Here is a 22,789-nt window from a genome sequence, read left to right as displayed (position 1 = left end):
AGGTTCTGTGTATAAAATGTCAGAAAATAGTGAGATAAGCTCATCATTATTCACTGAAGCCCAAGTTCAACAAATTTTTGCTCCAGTGTCCCACAGGAGAATGAATACACCACCTAGTATAATGCAATCCACAAAATTTGAGGAAAACGACTCTAGAAAAAAAAAAAGATTACATATCCATGTATATTAGCATAGAAAAAAACGATAAAAGAAATTTAAATGAAGTAATGTAATTCATTATACCAATGACGAAGATAAACCGCGTCAAAAACGACAGACGCACAATCTATCCAATCCGATCTAGCTGTAGTTTAGAGCTACCTCCACGCGAGCCAATGAAATCCTTATTTGAGGCGTAAGATGTCCAATCACAGGCAGCTATGTGCTGGAAGAGGAGGGCCGGCTTTTCCGTTGGCTTTGCCCAGTCCGGATGTTCCTCAGCAGCGAATAACGAGCACCAGTGTGTGAATGTGGCAACTGAAGTAGACAGGGAGGGGTAGATAGACTGACCAGATCAGGGGTTTCTGTGTTTTTTTTCTTTATTTTTTCTTTACTCACAGAACAAATTGTTTACAGTTCATGTTACGCCACGGCTGTAAACTTGTTCGCAGAGCAGAAAACCGGGCCGCCGTTGCTTTTCTTTGGGACTAACCGCTGTCGCTTTGAAAACAGCCCAGAAGAAAGAAGGAAAGGGAGAAACAACATGGGGCTATAATAAAACAAGAAGGTGTTGTGTTATGAACCGACGATGACTCCCTGGGGGGATCCGTGAAGCTTATTTATTTATTTTTTTTATTTATTCCCCCTCTTCCTTTTCCCCTGTGTCTTTTTTGTTTTATTTTTACATTTTCTCCTCCCTTGCTACTTTGGGGGTTTGTGTTTTTTTTTTTTTTTTTTTTTTTTTTTTAACGAAAAGGCAACGGGATACGTTACAAGAGGATTTAAGGATGGACCAAGCCGGCATCCTGAGAAAGTTTATCCAGGGGGTGAAGGCCATGAGCGAGGGGGACGAGGAGAGGGGAGAGGACAACTTCGGCAACGACTTTATGGTGGGTCAAAATTTACAGGAGCATACCTAGCCTCCTTTACCTCATATCTCTCTCAGACAGAGCTCTCTCCCTTTCTAATTTCCACCATTCTGACCCTCCATATCCCGACTCCCCTCCCCGTCTCCCGGTTCCCTGTATCCCCCAGGAGGTGAGGCAGGGGCGGCCACACTGCCCTCTTCCTTTTCCTCCCATTTCCAGGCTTTACATGGCGGCCTAGCATTGTCTCCCAAACCACAGACACACCACCGGCTAGTGTTTCTGTGAAATAAAGAGACAAACAACAAAACAAGCCACATTCACGCCCCTTTTCAGCCCTGGGCTATTTTTTGCGAGGCGTTGTTGGAATAGCTTAGCTTGTAGGTAAACGCCGGGCTAAAGTGTAGTGTTATTGTGGCTATTTGCTTACTGTCTGTTAACCATGCCCGACTGTTAGGATACAGTGCAATGATTCATTGTCCCCTCTGATACTCAATAAGCAGTGAATATCCACTAACCAAACTGAGCTTAATTCTATGTATTATCTCCAGTGTTTTACCTGTACTATTCCTGTGCATAGATTTGTTATAGTCTGTTGCTGGGAATCTCTATGGGGTGACTGGTGTTACTGATACAGTAAATGTTTTGAGCAGATATGTACTGGGGTGGAAGATAAATCCACCCGAAGACAGTCAAACCAGTACCTATATTTGCTAAATACAGTTTTACTCAGCTTTCAGTGTGTCTCAGTACACACAGTTTAGTCTCCCTTATTTGACATAAATGGAATGAGCAAAATATTAGAAACACTTTGCACTGTAATTCAGTAAAATTCAACAACACCCCAAGCTACAGGCTCCAATATGACCACAAAGTTAAACAAAACATTTTGAACTAAAACATTATAACCTTCATAAAAGTTGGATTTAGTGCAGGGTTGTTGTATTTGACTGCATTTGTTTTTCCTTGGTGTACCTAATAATAAACTGGCAACTGATTGTAAATGGTATAAATTCTAAAGAATATTGCAGACATTTGTTGTTAAAGTAGCATATTCTGGTAACATATCTTGATTGCCTTATGATGACCGCTGACCCAGTCATAATTTTGCCCTCACTACACCACTGGATGTTATTGTGTTGCAACTCTGGACTCAAAATAGGACCTCTCCCAGGCTTGTGAAATAGCTGAAATAGCCACAACAGGGAAGGCACTTTTATGGTAACATTTGTGTCATTCAGTGATCATTTTAGCTTAATGGTTTTGATTATGACATGTTAGGAAATGTTGTGCTAACTGGATGGTACAATAAAACATTTATGATCTGCCTATGCACCGGTGTATATTAAGTTAAAATTAATATTACTATTAGTAAAGCCACTAAAGAATTCAAATAAAAGAGGCCTCAGTTACAGTTTAACTGGTTGTAGCAGCAGGTTAGGATTGGGGTTGCTTCACATAAACATAGATTCTTTTCCAGGGTAGTGAAATGATTTGATTAATTTTTTTATTGTATTGCACTGTGACTGGGAAAGAGGCTAATCAGCATCAGAACAGTTAACTTTTTCTACTTTGGCCTAAAGTTGCAAACACACACACACACACACACACACACACACACACACACACACACTCCCTCCCCTCTCCTTACTTCCTACTTCATGCAAGCTGCTTGCTGGAGCTTGCAACATTCTTTCTTGGCCCATTTCATAACATTTGGTCCTGGCTTTAAAAGTGGAGCTTTATCAACCATTGGGCACAGTTTGAATATATGCCACACAATTTGACAGGCCATTCTTTCTGAAATTGCATACATAACAAACCCTGAAACATGCAGAACTCTATATATGTGTCTCATTGCATACTGATGACCTGGCCTGGCCTGTCCTTTGAGCGTGTGTTTCAGAAAACAGGGAGGTAGCGGATGTTGCGCAAAAACCAGACTACCAGGGGCGTTGGGCCGTGTTAGAGGCACTGAGGAAGCGCTTTATGGATGAGGGAGACACCAAAAGGAGCTGGGACTAGTCTGCTGCTGGCTTATTTTCAGGCCATTCATCTCATAATGCGTGTGGTCTGAAATAAAACTTTTTTTCTCCTACGCTATAGAAATTTAGTTGGAATAATTATTTAGTATAATCTCTACTTTAAAAAAATGATTATTCAGTGCGCACTTTTATTGGCTGCCGCTTCCTCTCAACCTTAAATCTTCCATGTAGACTTGACTGGGTAAATGTAGGTTTTTGTTTTAGCACCACCATACTTCTCATTCATAACTTCACACACATCCCCGCCTTGTCAAGCTGCCTACTACAGCCACAGCCCTCTGCTACTGGGAGGAACCAGAGGCAAAGCAATATGAACTTAAAACGTGCTGTTGAGGTAAAAGAGATTTTCTTTATCAGTTTTCCCAACAAGACATCCCTCCAGCTTTTGTGGCTACTGAAATGGAATCTTTTTAATCAGAAACCTCCTTTTCAAACACCACTGACTACTTGTTGTGATTGATCTTTGATATTTTTTCAGTTTCCTTTCCAGAGAGCTTTATTGGTATGAAGTACAATAATTTGTTTTTTTACAGTGAAACTTATTTCCTGTCAGCCTTTAGGCCATCACGCATCCCCCTAGACAGTAACTTGACTATCAAACATCTCACATAAATCTAATCTTTGGGCCCTGTAAATGCTTTAATTTGAACTATTTCCTTAATCTGGTTATTCACAGTAATCAAGTTATTTTTGTGCATGCAAACTTGCTCAATGTCAGCGTTATGGCCTCCATTTAAACGGGTCTTCAAACTAAATTTCCTCACAGCTGGAAACATCAGCTTGTTGATGTAGAGTTTCACCTAAATTATTCATCAGACAAACCAGCTTGTAGACAAGAAAACTTGTCCTGATTTGAGCACAGGTGGGCTGTGTGCCAGTGTACCAAGCAAAATTAAGCTACATCAGCCAACATGTAAGTAAGTGCTTTGGCTGGTTGCTGCTGATGGCTCGTACCAATTTCAAGCTTTGTGTGAAGCTTTCAATTGCTGGAGTCGAACTCCCTATACCACAAGTGCATGGGTTGTGCTCTTCTGCACACTGAGTCACTAGAACACCCTGACATAACACCCACTTTAACTGCCTATTGTTGTTTATATATAGAAAGTATTTTATAGACATAATTACAGTACTCTGGTAGGGCAACGAGTCAGAGATTATATACTCTGTTCAGTACTTTTTTCAGCTGTGAAATGGAACGGGAACGAGAAAATATTTCCACCTGGCACCCAAATGTGACAAGTGTCATTTCTGGTATTCGGTTGTGATCTTGTCATGTTTGAATCCACCAGAAGCGTTTTTTTGTGTGTTACTTTTAAGAATTTTTACAGGGTGTTGTTAATTTTAGGAATTCCGTTTAGTGGCATTTGTTTGGAGAAACATGAACAACTGGTGTAATTACATGGCACATACTGGTGGTACATCAAGGCCTCCCATGAGGTGCAAGGAGACAGAGCAAAACATGACAACCAGTCCGAGTCCAGGGTTAAAGACGTAAATTGGACACATTTTTTGTCATAACCTTGATGCTATAGTAATCAAAGAGCTAGATTACATGCTTCTATATACTCTCACAAACACACAGCATTATAGCCACCATGTGCCTATAATTTCTTTCTTGACTCTCTGCATTTTTCTGGTGAGTTTATAACAGAGTATGTTTTAAAGTTGACCTAAACAACTTTGCATGTTGGTGGATCCAAATGTCAGTCAGACTTTCAGTAACTATTCGAAAGATTTAAGCTTCAGGACTGGTATTGTGCAACGTGTCATCAGTAAAAGGTATACTGTATGGTCATTTTAACCAATCTGATCTGATGATGATGATGATGATGATGATAATGATAATGGCTTAATCCAAAGGGATACAAATGGGATGAAAGGCAAAAAATGTGCACTGTTCAGTCCTGGAGTCTGCCTCATAATGCAGGTTCTGCAAAACTGGGGCAACTGTGCAGTAGCTGGTTCTGCAAAACCAAACAATGGCAATCTTACTTGTTTCACAAGGGTGGTTAGCAACTGGCTCTGTCGACCCACGACTTTCCGAACCAGCCACTAGTGCGCTTATGTAAGCGAGCCAGAGTTTTTGTAACAAATAGATAGTTACAAAGGCTTCACTATGGGCAAATCCAGAGAAGATTTAAAAGATGATGAAACATTCTGGGAAAAGGTGATTATGATTCCGTAACTGAAAGGAAACTAAATATAAGCAAAAAACTAGAGTACAAAAACTTTCATAGTATGTCATCGAAAAGGTAAAATAAACCAGTAGAAAGTTTAATAGAAATGTGACCTGATGTAAACAAATAGATTGAATCTACTTTCAAATATCATCTTCTTTCAAGAAGTTACTTTTTATACAGCATAAATCTGATGTGAGCAATAAAAAACATAACAGCGTGACTGTCACCTCGACAGTGTGAATTTGCGTATCATAAGTTCATCACAGTGGCACTAGATGCGAAAGCTCCGCACGGTTTTTACTTAACTGCCATGAGCGAATCCTCTGGTTCCTTTTTAAATTAATGAAATTTGTTGTGAAATGTTGCTATCTTCTTCTGGTGTGGCCAAGCTCGTTCGGAGTTTTAATGCTGACTCACAAATCTGGCTTCGTGAAAAAAGCTTCACCATTATATGGGCAGAGCTTTCATTGTCTGCCGTCTTGGAAACATGTATTTTGCACTTCAGTTTTGATGTGTCATTTCCTGTGGGAAGAGAAAGTGTCTGTATTCCACACAGACTTTCATTTGGGCACAGGGAGAGAGGAGTACATGGTTTCTCTGGTTTGGCAGCCTAGAGACACTGTTGTTTTATGCAACCCTCTTTTTATTATATATATAGTTATATATTATATATATCTAGGTGATAGTCCTTCTTTCTGGACAGCGTGTGAGGTGGTAGGAATATAGAGTTTAGCCGAAGGCCAGGCTGACTGAACATACAGCTGTTCGTAGACATACAAGTTGCAGGGATTTAGCTTGTGACCTCTGTGTTATGGGAAACCTTCTGTAACTAGTAGGCCACGACGCAGCCTGAAAGAAACATTCTATTACATAAAACATTTATCCAATATGCCACACAGAGTTGTACACATGGGTTTTTTTTTGTTTGTTTTTTTTTTGCAGGATTGTCCCCACTGGATCCCCAAGCCCTGACAGTGTGATAGTAGCATAACAGAAGACAGGAAATTTAACGTATTCAAAATCTAACCGGTTGTCAAACATTAGGCTGAGAACAAACTTATTTAATTTTGTAATTTGGTGTGTTTTCATATGTCGGGAGCCTCGGTGTGGCACACAAACAGCCGTTTGTATATGAACAGATGCTTGGATATTGTGGGCTAAGTATGAGATAGGAGGAGGCATTTAAAGTGTCGTTATAGAGGTGTAAAAATAATGTCACTCATTCGGTAAATGTAGCTACAAATTGATTTTCAAATTGGAAATGAGAAGATGTTTAAGGAGCATGATGTATAGACAGGAATTAAATCACATGGCTGAAAACAAAATGGAACACAGATCTATGTGATCTGGTACCTCTGTGATGTGTTACCTGTGGCATTGCACCAACTCTGATATTGTTTCCAAATACACTGGTGTAAACACACATGTACCTGCTTTTGGGAACACTAGGTTCAACACTGAAGTCTAGGCAGGGTTTAGACATAGGTCAGCGTGTGTGTGTGTGTGTGTGTGTGTGTGTGTGTGTGTGTGTGTGTGTTCCTGCCACACCTTGGCAAGCAGATTCAGACTCCTGAGCAGGACATCAAAGAAAGCGAAAAATTGCAAACACACACTTCTCTAAACATGTGTCCTGTCGGGCAGACATGAAACACTCAGAGGGGAGGCAAGAAAAAAAGATATGACAATGCCAAACATGCTAGTGTGTATGTGTTCTTGTGGGTTTGTGCTTGGATGTACTAACAGTTTTGACTTTCATCGGTGGCGGGGGGCTTCCCCTTCGCTTTTCTGAGTTTCGTGTGCGTGTGTGCGTGTGTGTGTGTGTGTGTGTGTGTGTGTGTGTGTGTGTGTGTGTGTGTGTGTGTGTGTGTCACGGACGCAAAGACCCTATGTGTGTGTAAAAGTATGGTAGGATAGGGCCAGCACTGTGTGTGTGTTTTCAAGAGACAGGTGGACTTGTGTGTTTAGGTAGCTTATTTCAGAAATTATTCAGAGTGCTCCCAGACAAAGGCCGCATTCAGACAGACACTTGCCCCGGGTTAAAATAACGTAAGGGACTGTGTTGGTCGGCGTGTGGTATATCATGTACCAGTGAATCAGTGAAGTTCAATGGGAAGAATGTTCCTACATGTGCACATGAATGTTCTGATTGGCCAGTGCAGCGCCTTACTGGATGATGTCACGTTGTAAAAGTTGAACCACGTCAGTGTTTTTGTGTCATTTTGGGTGACCCCCCCCCCCATGCCCTGGATTTTTTTTATGAATAAAAAAAAAATTCTTTCTCTTTCAAGAAATCAGTTCTGAAGTGAGCACATTATGTTACCTTTTGATTAAATAATGCACCACTCCTAGTATGCACAATATGCTGCGTTCTCATTTTCAAACTCATCAGTCAGTCATTGTGTTGAGAATGAGCTGAGGCAGCAGAACCCAGGCCCCTGTTTTTGGCGGACTGTAAAGACTGGAGCTTTAGGTTTCTGTAAATGTATCTAAAAATTGATGTATGACAAATAGTGAAAAAAATATTATTTATTCGTTGGCGTAATAACGGAGGGGAACGAGAGCTACACTTAATCCTATGTGGTGTTCTCATCAGATGAACCCGCTGACATAAACTGGCCATTTGATCAGTCACATGCTGGGATCCTGTGCTGTTGTTTATAGTTTGTTTGTTGTCCTGTTTGCCGGCTTATAATGTAAAATGCACAAATTTTAGCAGGCACACTGCAGGGGTTGGCTGCTGTTTTTGTGAGTTCGTTTGTGTTTATGTTATGTTACTGTAACAAGACTTCCCAATTTCTTTTGGAGACACAAGGCTCCTTCTTTCTCAACTTCCCCTCCCAAAGCGTAAGCCGGAATACCAGCCTTTTGCCCCTAAACCGGGCGTTTCTCAGAAGCGACACAACACAGTATTTCCGCTAAAAAGTTTGTGTGTGTGTGTGTGTGTGTGTGTGTGTGTGTGTGTGTGTTTGTGTGTGTGTGTCTGTGTGTGTGTCTGTGTCTGTGTCTGCGTCTGTTTGTGCGAGGCTTTACATGATGAAAGCTAGCTACCAACAAACGAGCCCAAAGAACTTTATTGATCAAGATGTGGAGACCATATTCTCAAAGAGTGATCCCCCGTGTGTGTAATGTGTGAAAGGAAATGGTTGCATTCATCTCACATCACATTACAGATACATTAACATACACACTTGTCAACAGCATCTGCTATGCTGAGGGGTCCTTCAGATGGACAGGGTACCACACGGGAGAAAAAATCTCTATTGGGCACCAGGAGGGCGTCACATCATTGTGATATCAACAAACCAACACAAAATGTTATATGAACATACAGAAACACACAGTTAACAACAGATAGCTCTTGAGTAAGACCACCATCTAAAGATGTATAAAATCACATAGGCACGTTAAAGCTTATGAGCAGAAGGTCACCAGTTTAACCCTCCATATGGGCTTTGAATATCTGAGCAGGGAAGTGATTAATACACACACACAAACACTAAGCACAAAACTAAACACACAATGATCTCCTGTCCCAGATGATTGGGATTATGATTGGGGTTTGTCCACATCTGCTTCCTGCTGCAGGCCGAGATCCATAGTCGGAAATTACCACCAGGCAAATAACAGTAAATGTAAACTGTGTTTACTGAGTATGATGGTGAAGTAAACAGTTTTAATTAAAATCCAAAACCTGTCAAACTTCTTAGTTTGGGTGTTTGGGCTCCAGAAATGTACCTGGCTGTCAGGGCTTTTGCTTTATTTTTCCCTGTTGATAAGCATCATGTTGAATTTTTGTAGTAGTGGGTTTGGGAGGTTGATTTTGATTTCAAAACTCATGTTAGAGAAACAAATAATAGTGACGAGAGAGCGGAGGTCATTAATGTCATTCTTACGTCACAGGAAAAGTCACATGGCGGTCAGCTGCAGAATAGCATGACCGAAACTGGTGGGGGTCAGTGTCTTACCAGTACACTTCTGGTAACCCTGAGTAAAAGGTATGACGATAACTCAATATACTGTAAATGTGTTTTTGTATCTTCTTTCATTCAGTCACATCTCGTGAGAGATTTTTTCTGAATCCATACGAACTCTCTTCCACTTCTTTTTCACTTCTTTCCTTTTTCATATACATACACATACACATACACATACATATACATATATATATACATATACATATACATATACATACATACATTTGTATTTATAGTTTTGCTGTCTGAATTTGCAATGCTAAATATTTATTTAGTCCGCTTTTTACCTGATTAGGCCATCTGAAACAAGACAAGTTTCATCAACAGCTCAATATTCAACTTTCCATCCAAAATTTAAATAAATTTCCAGAAAAAAAGAAAATCATTGAATGAATGGAAATCAAAGAAAATGCAAGTTAACATGCGTTTTCATCGACTACTGGAGTTGGGTGTGCCAAGATAAACACTTGGTGGCGTTAATTTTCAAGTCAAGGGCTTTTAAAATAGCTTTTTTTTAATCGAATTTCAGATTCTTTGATGCAGTAATCGAAAATGTGCACAACAACAGGTGAATGGAAACGAACTTAGTGTCACAGATGAATTTCCACACCTTGACAGATAGTCTGATACATCTCAAAGATGGTCTGCTGGTTACCCTGATACTTAATTTTCTGCTTCCTCCGGTTCTACTTAGCCCTCATCTGTTTTTATGACTGTCCTTCCATCTCTTTTCCCTCTACATCCTTCCTCTTCATTTTTTCCTGTCCCCTTAGTTTTGTCCTCTGAAAGCACAAACATACTGACGCACTAGTCAAAGGAAGCAGTATGACTAGATTTTCTGTGTTTGTCTTTCTTTCTAAGTCTACTGTAGACTGTAAGTGCATGGCTGACACTTGAGGTCCCAAAGGAAGTGGGCTCCCTGAAATGACGGGAGGTTTAAGTGGCTGGTTGATCCGGGTGCTTTCAGTTCAGCACAGGTGTTTCCTGTGGTCAGCGTGACAATATCGTTCTCGCTATGCACAGGACTTTTATGTTGATAAGTAACTATTTACCAGCTGAATTTGGTGAATAAACACTTTGCCTCTCTTTCGGAGGTTCCTATTTTTAACATTACCTTCTCCTTTTTTGTGTCATGATTATCTTTCTGGATCTTTGACTTGCATTACAAAATAAACGTGCAGTGATTCCATCAGATGGTTTAGAATTGAAAATGAAAGAGTGACCAATGGAGCGAAAGGGAAACCTGATGGTGAATAAAAAGACAGTACATTGTGCTTTGTGCCAGTGAATGACAGGTTGTTACAATATGAGGTAGGTAGATTTGTTTGTGTGCGTGTGTTCGTTCGTGCCCACTCATGCTATCAGTGCTCCACTGACCTATATTGGCCTGTAGTCATAAAGTGGAAATGACTGCGGAGTACATGAGTTTGTGCATGTTTGCATGTGTGTGTGCAGCTTGGCCGCTGATGCTAGTTGTCAGACAATCTTTGTCAGGATCTTTAGCTAATGAGGATGTCTCACACACACACACAAACACACGGTCCAGACCCCTGACTCACACTAGCGGTCAGGGTGTGGTTTACTGTTATTTCCTCAGTGATTGGGCTTGATTAGTAAGTTCTGCTGAACTCTTTAACTAACAGTGGACACCTGACATAGTGATCTGTTCTCTTTTTCTTTTTTTCTTTCCTTTGTCAAAAAAACATTTAAAGAAACAGTTTGACATTTTGGGATTATCGTATTCCCTTTCTCTCTGAGAGGTAGATGAAAAAATCCTTCATGTCTGTAATGTAAAATATAGTTGAAGCTGGTTAGCTTAGCTTAGCAAAAAGACTGGAAATAGGGGGAAACAGCTTGCTTGACGCTGTCCAAAGGTAACACAATTGACCTATCAACACCACTAAAGCTCACTAATTACCACTTTATATCTCATTTGTTCATTTGTACAAAAACTTAAGTGTAAAAATGACAAGTCGCCATTTTCCTGGGCTTAAGTGCCGGAAAAATGTCGCAAAATGTCAAACTGTTCCTTTAATGCTGCTGTTGTTTATATCGTTACCCCTTCCTTTCACAACCCCATATTTCTTCATTCACTAGAATAATACATAATGAATGCAAAATGTTTGATACAGCAACATTTATCTATATAACTGAATATGACTCTGCAGTTAGATTTTTTTTCTGATTTGGGACATTAACGCCGCATAGAGAGAATGAAAGGCAGAGAGAACGTCAATCAAGCTTATTGAATTGTCAAAGGGAGAGAAGCAGAGCGACAGACTCATCGAGAGCCACAAAGACCCTTTTAGTCTCTCTGCTGTAGCAGCGCATCTTTTTCCCCAACATGCTCGCAGCGCGGGAGATGGATTTTTCTGAGAGCATTGTAAGGGGTGACCTATTTTAGCTTGTGTGCGTGTGTGTTTCTGCATGGAAGGTGACCGTCAGTAAAGCCTCTCTGCCACTAGCGCTTGGCACCCCCATTTCCTGGCCACGCACACACACACACACACACACACACACACACACACACACACACACACACGCACACAGACACACACACACGCAAGAACCTTTTTTCCCCCTACTGCTTCTGCAGGAAGAGCATATTTTCTACCAATCATTGCTTTCAGCTGAGTTCAAAAAGAGAATGTGTTTCTTTCTGTATGTCTGTGTGAATTATTCAGTCTGCCAGGAAGTGTAGTGATGCTGACTTATTCAGCCAGTAGACAGAAAGTAGGTTAGACCCACTAACAATTACATCTTTCTCTCTTTACCTCTCTCTACCTCTGTGGCGCTCTTTCTTTCTCTGTCGGCATTTTTTTTTACACTCTTCCTTTTTCTACTCTCTTTCTAATCTTCTTCTTTTTCTCTCCATCTGTCTCTCTATGCCCAGCAATTGCCCTGGCATCCTGTAGTCATTTTAGGCCAGTTAAGTCAAGTCATTGTGAAGAAATGTGCACACAATGCACAGATGACTCAGTCGCACCCTGAAGGGGGTCTGTGAAGTCGGCACAGGGCTTTTGGGGGCAACGCCCTGCGTGTGTATGTGTGGGGCAGTGGAAGTCGAGCGTTCACAGGAAACTGGCCAACGCAGACATGCTGTTATACACTTCTAAATGATAGGAAGTAAGAAAGTAATAGAAGCAGCAGGGAGTAGAAGTAGAGTGTAGTATGCACGGGACCTACATGAGCAAGATTTTCTATTATTTAAATCTTTTGTGCTTCTAATTCTGAGGTAAAAGAGAGAAAAGCACTGAAGTGAAGTACTGTATATAAAAAGCACATAATATTCAGTGTATTGGACTAACGGAGTACAGCACATAAAAAAAAGCAACCCAGTCTGTCTGAAGATGTGAAACTAATTGAACTTTTGACAAAAGGGCAAATAAACATCTACTATTCTACATATCTACTAACAAATGTCCATCAGCAGTTTGAATTTGGGTTATCTACTTTACCTGTTATGCTCACAACCACAACAGTGCAGCATAGGCGGTTTCAGAGCGTTTACATCTTTAAATGTGTGCAAACCATAAAGAATTCTTCGATGAGAGTTTTCTAGTGTTTGTGTTACTTCCCTTTCCTGTGAAGAGGAGTGTTTCCTGTGATGTTTTGCACCTATGCTTTTGTGCATAACATACTTATAAAGGTACATATGAAAGAGGTGAAAAAATGAAACTGTACTTGTACATATGAAGCAGAAGTGTATAACTTTTAGTTGTTCTAGCTTCTCAAACATGAGGACTTGTTTTTTTCTCTTATTTATATCATAGTATACAAACGGGGTTAACTAATTTTTCAAGCAAAAATTCAGAGCACTTGCTGATTTCCAGCTTCTCAGATGTGAAGATTAGCTTTTATAACAGTAAATGAAATATCTTTGGGTTTTGGCCTATTAGCCAGACAAAACAAGACATTTGTAAATGTCAGCTTGGGCTCTGGAAAACTGTGATAAGCACTGAATGATTAAACGATTAAATGAGGAAAAAAAAATTCAGAATAGTTGATGATGAAAAAAAATGTTAGTTGCAAACCTGTTTAATACAGTTTTTATCACTGGTCAATTATTAAATTTGTATTTTAATCAGATGTATGAACATTAACCAGTTCCAGCTTCTCAAACCTGAGGTTTTGCAATATTTCTCTGTATTATATAATTGTAATTAATTGCTCTTTCAACCGTTGTTCAAAACAAACAACATAATTGTCATGGGCATTTTTCTAGAGCTAAAACTAAGTAAAGTAAAACAATTTTCTTGATTAATTGATTACTCATTTTGTCTCTGAAATGACAGGAAAAATTTCAAAAATGAAAGCTCTGAAGAGGCACGCATGTGCTGAAATGTCAGCTTTTGGGTCAAAGTCTGCGCTGCATAACTGTCAAAGTGCTCCTCCCTCTGAACACATTTTTGCTTGTTCACAGTTCACGGGCATTTTTCCCACAGTGAAAAATGCCCGTCACAATTTCCCAGAGCACAAGGTAATGTGTTTATAAAGCTTATTTTATCCGACTAACAATCCAAAGGTCAAAGATATTTTGGTTGTTATCACATATGATAAAGAACAGAATTAAAGCCACATATTTGAAAAGCTAGAACGACCAAATATTTGACAGCTTGAAGAAATGACTTAAACAATTCAATTATTATGAGAATAGTTGCTGATTAATTAACTCTCATCATTTCAACTCCACATTATTCACCATCTTCAGACATTAATAATTAAACAGGTTAACTGATAATGAAAATAGTTTTAAACCCTTAAAAGAATGGACAGACTGATAGATGAGAGGAATGAAGAAGAGACATGTAATTTTAAGAGTGACCAAAGTAAGCCTCGCTCATCGTCATTCTCTCCCACTATCCCCCTTTTCTTTTCTCCTTTTTTGTTATGTTTTCCTTTCAGAGTTGCCCAATCACTAGTCATTTTGGAGAAACTGATACACCACTAACTGCTGTGTAGAAACCAAGAATTACGTAGAGAAGCGTAGCCCCCCCCCCATTCAGAACAGAAGCTAGTGCGAAGTGACATAGTGTGTAACGGGAGCGTGTGAATGAACGACAGAAACAAGGAATAAAAGAACCTATTAGCTTAGTTACCAAGAACCTCTTAAAAACCTTGGCTCTCCCTCTCTCCTACACTCCCTCTTCTCTCTCCCTTTTTCTCTTTTCTCCTATTTCCCCAAATCACTCCTTTTCTCCCTCTTCATCTAAAATACCCATATTCTCCTCTCCTCTGCTTCTTTCCTCGCTTTCTATTCTTCTCTCTTTTGGTTTGTCTAGTAAAAGTACAGAGTAGCAGGAGAGGACTCTCCCTCTGCGTTATTTCTTTAGCATCCTCCAGGCTTAGCCTTTATTTGTGTGTGAGAGGACACACACATGCTTGTGTGTGCTTTTTGCTGTGTATGTGTCTTTTTGTACGTGTGAGTGTGTTTTACGTAACCGAGGAAGTAAGAGTAATTAGAAACAGGGTCTGTCTGTGGGACTATGGAAAGTAAAGAGATAAAAGGGTAGAGACAGACAGTAGCTGGGTCTCCATCAAAGTATTTTTTGTAAGGAGGAATCACATTATACACGCTGAACATTGAATATAGTAGAGCTTTTTGTATGTGCCATGTGTAAGTAATTAAATTGTGTGACAGTAGATATAAATTTGTCAGATTAACAACGTAGGTTTGTTTATATAGGTTATCGGCCTGATTAATGGTTGAATTCTACTATAAACGGTAGTTCAAGAGTACTTGTGGGCTTTTTGAAATGCTGTCTGTAAAATATCTGCTCACCACAGCCTCTCAGAAAGTGCTGTATCAATATTTTTTTCATTATACTGTAAGTTAGACATCTCTTGACTTCATTCGAGCTGATGGAATAACATACCCATTTGACAATTAGTGACGCAGTGCTTAAAATGAAATTAAATGTTTGCATATAACTAGCTTGGATGGAAATCGTAGTAGTATAGCCTTTTATACCATATTATAAGCCTAGGGTTGCACTGTTGTATGTGTTGAAACCAATACTAATCAATACTAATCTTGTATCAAGTGAACTGATACGATGGCCATTTTTTTTTTACATAGGTAGAAATGGAGGTGCAAAACACGTTAACTTCTTCATCATTTTAGTTTCCTAACAACCATAATGCTTTGTATCCTTCAATAATTTGTGCTGTCCCAAATACCATTTTTGTCGCTGCGAAGCTTCAGTGAGATTACTGGCGAATATTTGAAGCTTTGAATATTCTCTCAGAGACAAGGACAAAAATCGGTCTTAATCTTTAGACTTCGTTAACATGCAGGTTGCACCAACATCAGCGACGGCTAAGATGCTACTTACAGTTTTCAGCTGATATGCCTATTTTCTTTTTGCATATCTGGCACTCGAAGTTGCGTCATCTTTGCAAATTTGGTTATTCCAGACGCCTTTTTTTGACATTTTGCTTGTGTAGTTATTGCTTGTAAGCATGACATGTGGTCACGTGTCACTGTCCCAGTGTCAGTGCTGGTAATGTTAGATGAGAGCTGTGACGCACAAAACTTAGCGTTGAACAAAGAAGCAAGTAAAGATTTCAGACTGCCTTTCTGATTACCGAAATAAGTTTTGGCTGCCCACTGGCTGTATAGGGAATGTCCGCATGAGTAGAACGTGTCTTTGACCTTTAGATGGGAGACACTACCTGCTGTTTACCTGAAATCAGTTACGAAAATTGACGTGGTCAGAGAAACGGACCTTAACTTTGAAGTTTGCTGGCCAGATCCGCTGAATCGAAAGCAGCAAAGTGTTAAACTGGAACTGCATGTGCTGAAATGCCTTTGAACAAAGCACTGAAGTTGCTACTTTCTAGGTTTTGTCTGTGACTAACAATATGTACTTTGACCGCCGCGAGCTGACATAGTTTGTCTTGTGTTGAGTAAAATAGTTAATGCAGGGCCAAACCAAAACCATTAATGAGGTGCTGCAAAATGTCAGGATTTATGGGCTTTAAAGGGGGAATCAACTAGTTTTTCCCAGTTTGCTGTAAATGAAGTGAAATGGGATACAAGGAGAAAATACTTATCATGATTAGGAAGTCAAAGGGCACAATTCTGTGCATGTTTGTCTCTGCATAATTTGTTTTGTGAGTTGGGGGAATCGCAAACCATCACAAATCACTGCCTGCCTTTCTTGCTCGTTGTGTGTCTTCGCGTGTGTATGTGTGTTTATGTGTGTTTGTGTCTTCCTGGGCTCTAGCCCAGCACAGAAGCAGACCTCTGTTGGAAATGTAATTCACATGAGGCCAGAGGAGCTCTAATGCTATTACCACACACAGACACAAATGAACACACACATACAGCTGTTGCCGCCCACAGTGTGTGTGTGGTGTGTGTATGTGTGTGTGCGTGTGTGTGTGTGTGTGTCTTTCTTTCTCTCAAACTCCTTTTTTCTCCATCAGTTTTCTGGCAGTCTGTCATCTTGGTTTACAAAATGAGTGATGCAAAAAGAAAGGTATGAAAGGTGAAAAACTCATTATGTCTCGAGGGTGTCTCTTTGCTGATAGTACAAAATATTTATGTGTGTTTGTCACGGTCTACAGCAGTCAGCATTTCGGTTTAGGAAACTGCTGTATCAAAAAGACAACTTTCACAAAGAAAAAATAAAAGAATGGGAGTTGAAAGTTGAGATGGGAGAGAGAAGTCAGTCAACTCAAATTCTTTCGTGTGTGTAGATGATACTATGTAGGATTATCTGTTTGCAATGTCACATAGTTGGTGTATGTGTTTACCGTTATAATTGACTGTTGTAAGTGATGTTACGACAACAATGAAAAGTGAAACAAGGAGAGAAAGAAAAGTCTGAGGTTTGGGAGTCTCAGGAAGTCAGGATGTACGGTGCAGTGCGTGTCCATGTTACAGTAACGAGAGGAAAGTCTGCAGTCAGTGCAAGAGAGAAGAGGTGGGACAATTTTTCACACGAGGCTCCAGCAGCCTGAACGCCCACGCCGACTTTCTCAGACTCAGAGGGGGGGGGGGGCACAGACAAAGTGGAGTGATGCCTAATTTCCTCGCCATCTCAGAAAGGGAGAGGAAATTGATTGAACCATCTGAGAGAATCAAAAAAGGCCTTTGAGAGCGTTATCATGTGAATGCTATCAGAGTCCGGCAGCAGGAGTTTTTTTTTTTTTTTTTTTGTGGTAGAAAAGTCTTGCTGTTCTTTTTGAGTTTCTTTAAAGTTTCACTGTGATACTTGAGGACAAGCGGAAGTTTTGCATGGAAAAAAAAATCACTGGAAGTTTTAGAAGGTCCCTAAATTTTTACTTTAGCCCCTGCTCGCTTAGCAGTCACAGATCTAATGTCTTTGTTAAAGACAAGAGGGAGGCAGGCATCTTGCTGCCCAATTCTTTAAATTTGTAAACATTTAAGTGTATAAGTAGTGTTTATTTAAAGATGGCCTGAACTATTTTTACTGCTCCAGATGTCATCAGTGACCATGGAGCTGAAGCTTCCACCTTCTCATAAATGATGATTGTAAGTTGCATGAAACCATACATTTTCATCAAATAATATGAATTCAACTTAAAACAATGTACTTTACATTGCTTTTTTTCCCCCTGAATCTTTATAAGACAGGGAGTATCTGATTCCTAGAAACACAAAAAAACATTTTTTTACTCTTTTTGCTCTTGAATTGATGAAAGTCACTCATTGCAAACTATAATTCTACACAGTTCGACAAAAAAAAAAAAATCCTGATCACAAGGTTCACTTACTGTACTAGGATTTTCCAAAACATTCAGCCACATCTCGTGGCATTGTCAGGGAGTTTTGCATAGTTGAAGCTACTCAGAAGAAGGATGCCAAAAGAATAAAAAACGGTTTGGAAAAAATAAGCAAATGGAACTAAAATAATAGGTGGTATTTTTTTTTTAGCAGGGGTTGATATAATAGAATCAATTTTTCTGTTACACAACTGGTCTTAAAATCTTTTTTTTTCTGGTATTTGTGGTTTTATATCACAGTAGCAATTTTGTTATAGTACATTTTCCGGAAATTGATAAAGTGTTCATAGATAAATCAAAATGTCCTTTTGTAGCAAATGCAGTTATTAAAAAACCTGACAAATCAAGGTACTTCATCACATTGATGCAAAAATCCTGTTCATCAAATATTGCCATGAGGCAATCCTGTTCATTTGCATCATTGCCACAGCCAGAGGTATTAAATGGATAGCTACTTTGTTAGAAACAATATAGTAAAATCTCTACTGATCAACAAATCTCCTTCTCATCGGCCAACTCAGATGTTGTAACGCTCCGTTTTTTTGGTTTTTTTTTTCAGTTTCTCTTTTGTGGACAAATGCTCTAAGAAATTACATTCTGGGCCGCAGTGTCCAAGGTCAGTTAGCTGAACTTTGGCCTGCTGTCAGACAGGAGATGATGTAATTTTTTTCTCTTCCCATTAAATGAATGTGTCTTCATCAGTGTCAGCCACTATTAAATTTGGCCACATTTAACTTCATCCACTTTCTCACAAAGAGGAACAGGAATGTGTGTGTTTGTAGGATACTCTGGTATATTAGCCGCAGAGTGAATGTAGAAGGATAGACTGTGTGTGCGCGCGTGTGGCTGTTTGTGTTTGTGTTTCAGAAGAGTTTAACTACTGAACCATGCTTGTATCGTAGCTTGAAAGACCAGGACGCTTCTTAATAAATCTAAGATGAAAAGTAGAAAACATTATAGCAACTCAATCAATCAAATCAATAGCTCTGTTTGTAGAGACACCACAGAGTTAAGATTTTTTTATTTCCAACACTTTTATCACAACTGCTCTCTGAAACTGTGTCTACCTACTGTGTCTATATACTCTGGCTTTCTGTGTTTTAGTCTGACACACAGATAAAAAATGACATCTGTCTAAGTTGTTTCACAGGTTGATGTTGCTTTGCTATCATGTATCTCTGTCCTCTGTGCTAACAAAGAATTGAGTGTTAAACATGTTGCTTTTCCTCCATTTGTAGGTCCATTTATACCTACAAACATATGATGTGTAACCTCTGGAGGTGCAACTGAATAAAAGGAATACAATTTGATACAATCTACTAAGTATGTTGTTCTCTTGTTTGTCTTGTTTATTCCAGCGGTTGCGACGGTTATCTACCAAATACCGGACGGAGAAGATCTACCCCACCAACGTAGGAGAGAGGGAGGAGAATGTCAAGAAGAACAGATATAAAGATATACTGCCATGTAGGTTCTGCATTACGTTTAGATGTGCATGCTTGCTCACTTGTATGGTGTGCAGGCAGACCTAAATTTAATGGAGCCATCAACTTCCTGATATTAGCTACACCTGTGCTCTTTCTGTTGTGAAAACAGGAGATAATCCAGCAATGACACGTTAATATTGATCCGTCTGATCTTTCAGAGGAAAAGACAAGGAGAGGCACTGAGAGGTTATTATGTCCATTTCATGCTGATGATGGTATACTTTATTTCATAAGTTTCACATAAAACCTGGCTTTTAATAGATCTGTAGTTTACATTTGAGGCTTGATCTCTCTTAGAAATTTTAAAATTCAAATACAGGCAAACAAAATACACTTAGTTGCCAGTTTATTAGCTATGCCTAGCTAAAACTTGAGCGGTCTAATATAACACCCCTGCAATAAAACTTACCTTCAAGATTCAGTATAATTCAACAGCTCCCTAAAACAGTTGGAACAAAAGCTTAGAATCATAACTTCCTAAAGGTAAAATTTATTGCATGGCTATGACAGTGGCTCCCCATCTCGGGGTGGGGACCACTTCAAGGCCCAGGTAGGAAGTCAATTCTCCCTCACAAAATGATATGTAGTTTTCTGACTTTTCTCTAATCTTTGCTTCTTTCCGGAAAAAATACTAAAGTTTCACCTTTTTAGGCCTTTAAAAATATTCAGATAATATAATCTGAAACATGAAAAACCATCTTTAATTTGAACTCCAAACAATTTATAGACATGCACTTTATAAAGGGGTTGCATGCAAAAAAAAAAAGGATAGGTAGCTTCTGTTTTATTAGACTGGTTTACGTTTAGCTAGGTGTTTTTGTTGCTTATTACAACTCACAATACTACACTAAAATATTGTTATTTTTGTAAGCCTTGTCATACACTAAAGTCCCTTTTTATAAACAAAATATCTTCATGGAGCTCATTGCTTCACTAAGGGAACATGTGACTGAACTGTAGAGGTGAACAATATCTCATTACATGTAGCGAATATTGATAACATGCGTACAATACCATTAAGCATATTCAGTTTTGCATATCTACATAAGCCAATGAACTCTTGGGTGTTTTGTTTCACTCCAACTTTCTCTTAGCCTCTTTTTTATGTTATGTCTGACAATATAATATGTATGAAAGCCTGTGTCCTGCATGAAAGCAGCATTGAAACATTGTGTATTTATGTCCTCAGCTTTAAGGATAAGTCACTCCGTGCGCTAGAAAAAAACCCACATTCAATCAAAGTTAAAAACATTGTCCGGTACCAGCATTGTCAAATGTCAGAAGATTATTTCATTTAACCAAAATTTCTGTAGACTACCGAGTGAAATAAAAGAAAATGGAAAAAAATAGACTAAAGACTGAGAAAGGAGGAGTTGGAGAATGGGAAGAGAGTGTACAAAACAAAAATGCCATGTCTCTAAGAATGATACACACAAACACTCAGAACAAATACAGATACTTAGTGTGTTGTAATAGGTCGTGTAATGGTCTCTGTCTCACATACACAGAGTGCTGTAGTGCTGCTACAGACACTGTACTTAATGACCTCAGGGGAAGCTTCTATGACCCAACATCTGTCCTACTTTTTTTTTTTATACTTTTATCCTCTTTCCCTCTGTCCGTCCATCCATCCATTCATTCATTCATTAAGGCTTTCAGTAAATCAACTGCTCATAAGGGGAAGGAAGAACTGGTTCACCCGTACCAGATGTGCGCGCACACACACACACAGTACATAGGAATGAGGATGTGTCCATTAATCTCTTAACATGATTCTATTCTCTCTAGTTTTTACCTGTGTCATTGTTTCCCCTCCCTTTGTCTCCCTCTGTCTCATTCTTTCAATTTTTCTTCCTTCCCCTTTTTTCTTTTTCTTTTTCTTTTCCTCTTTCTCTTTGTCTTATTTTATCTATTTACCTTTACTCCTCAAATAATGATAGTAATTATTTCTCACTATTTTTTCGTCCCCAGTTGATCACAGTAGGGTGAAGCTGACCTTAAAAACGACCAATCAGGACACAGATTACATCAATGCTAACTTCATCAAGGTAAAAATCAAGCTACCTAACTTTGTGCTCTGACTGGTTTGACGTTACGTGGTTTGATTATAGTATTAGGAAGAAATTCTCATGGTATAAAGTGGTATATGAATCATACTGACATGCTTTCTCTCCATCGCTCCCTTTCAGGGTATGGATGGCCCAGAGGCCTATATTGCAACTCAGGGCCCACTGCCGAACACTGTCATAGACTTCTGGAGGATGAACTGGGAATACAATGTAGCTGTGAGTATGGCTCATTGGATGGAGGAAAAGCAGAAGCAATGTGTAAAAAGATGTATACTGTATATAATGTAGGAGGTTGCTAAGATGGCAGAGAACCTCAACAGAAAGTTGTCACGTGGTGCATTTGTTATGTAAGCGGGTGAATGAGGGAGGTTTTATTGTTTCTGAGAGATCGCAGCTTCCATCGTTTTATGCGTTTAAGTGTCAACATGTGCTGCATTCAGAAATAGTGATTATCAGAAAAAGAAAAGGAAAACCCTTACAGTATTTTTTGAATATTCATGTTGTCATTTTTCGGCATGTGTGTGCAGTAGTGGTAGTGGTGCTGTAAAAAAAAAAAAAAAAAGTCATTGTAGCATGGTTGAAAAAAGTTTGGGTCATACTGTAGCTCGGCACAGTTAGTAATTGTAAAAAAATTAAATTGTAATAATTAAAGTGATTAAAGTAAATAATTAGTCTGATTGTCAGAAGTTAAGAGGCAGATGGGTTATGTTTACTTATGCTTGACCCAGATGGATCAGATATTGAGAGGGAGGAAGGCGGCTGCAATTAGTTTTAACTAGCACCCTGACATACTTCGGATTGCAGCTGTGATAATTACTTCTGTGTGATCAAAGGGAGCGATGTGAGATATAGATGTGAGAGTGAATCGTATGATCAAAAACGATCTGAAGTCTATACTTCAGATCGTATAGACGTCTATACTTATCCTACAGGAAGGGAAAGGATTGAGCCATTTTGGTAACCACAGCCTTGTAGGGTTGAACATGTAGGATTGAACAGACCTGTATTTTTGGAAAAGCAAGATTTGAATATTCATAATAATCCTTCTTGTTTGTGTCTCTGCAGGTTATTGTAATGGCTTGTCGAGAGTTTGAGATGGGAAGGGTAAGGCCTCTATACTTAATCGCTTCATGTGGATATGCGTTTCAGTGCATGCATGCAAATGTATATGTTCGTGTGTACACGAATGTGTTTTATTTTCTACACGAAGCTTACAGTGTATGTTATTGGCCTCATCTTCGTGGGTAAAAATAGT

General features: G+C 39.2%; 1 protein-coding gene across 2 annotated transcripts in view; it reads left to right on the top strand.

Annotated features, from left to right (window-relative positions):
- The first annotated feature begins 450 nt into the window (after nt 1-450).
- The window catches only part of ptpn12 (protein tyrosine phosphatase non-receptor type 12), a 45,657-nt gene continuing 23,318 nt past the window's right edge, over nt 451-22,789 (top strand). For both annotated transcript variants that reach the window (XM_040142804.1, XM_040142813.1), the window contains exons 1-6: nt 451-727; nt 917-1,049; nt 19,337-19,445; nt 21,437-21,513; nt 21,655-21,750; nt 22,600-22,638. In XM_040142804.1, the coding sequence (XP_039998738.1) occupies nt 948-1,049; nt 19,337-19,445; nt 21,437-21,513; nt 21,655-21,750; nt 22,600-22,638 (423 nt within the window). In that variant the 5' untranslated portion in view covers nt 451-727; nt 917-947. The remainder of the gene's footprint in view (nt 728-916; nt 1,050-19,336; nt 19,446-21,436; nt 21,514-21,654; nt 21,751-22,599; nt 22,639-22,789) is intronic.

The sequence above is a fragment of the Xiphias gladius genome, chromosome 2 (assembly GCF_016859285.1).
Source record: "Xiphias gladius isolate SHS-SW01 ecotype Sanya breed wild chromosome 2, ASM1685928v1, whole genome shotgun sequence".
Classification (NCBI taxonomy): domain Eukaryota; kingdom Metazoa; phylum Chordata; class Actinopteri; order Istiophoriformes; family Xiphiidae; genus Xiphias; species Xiphias gladius.
Note: the sequence above shows the minus strand (reverse complement) of the source record. Positions and strands in the feature narration are given on the sequence as shown.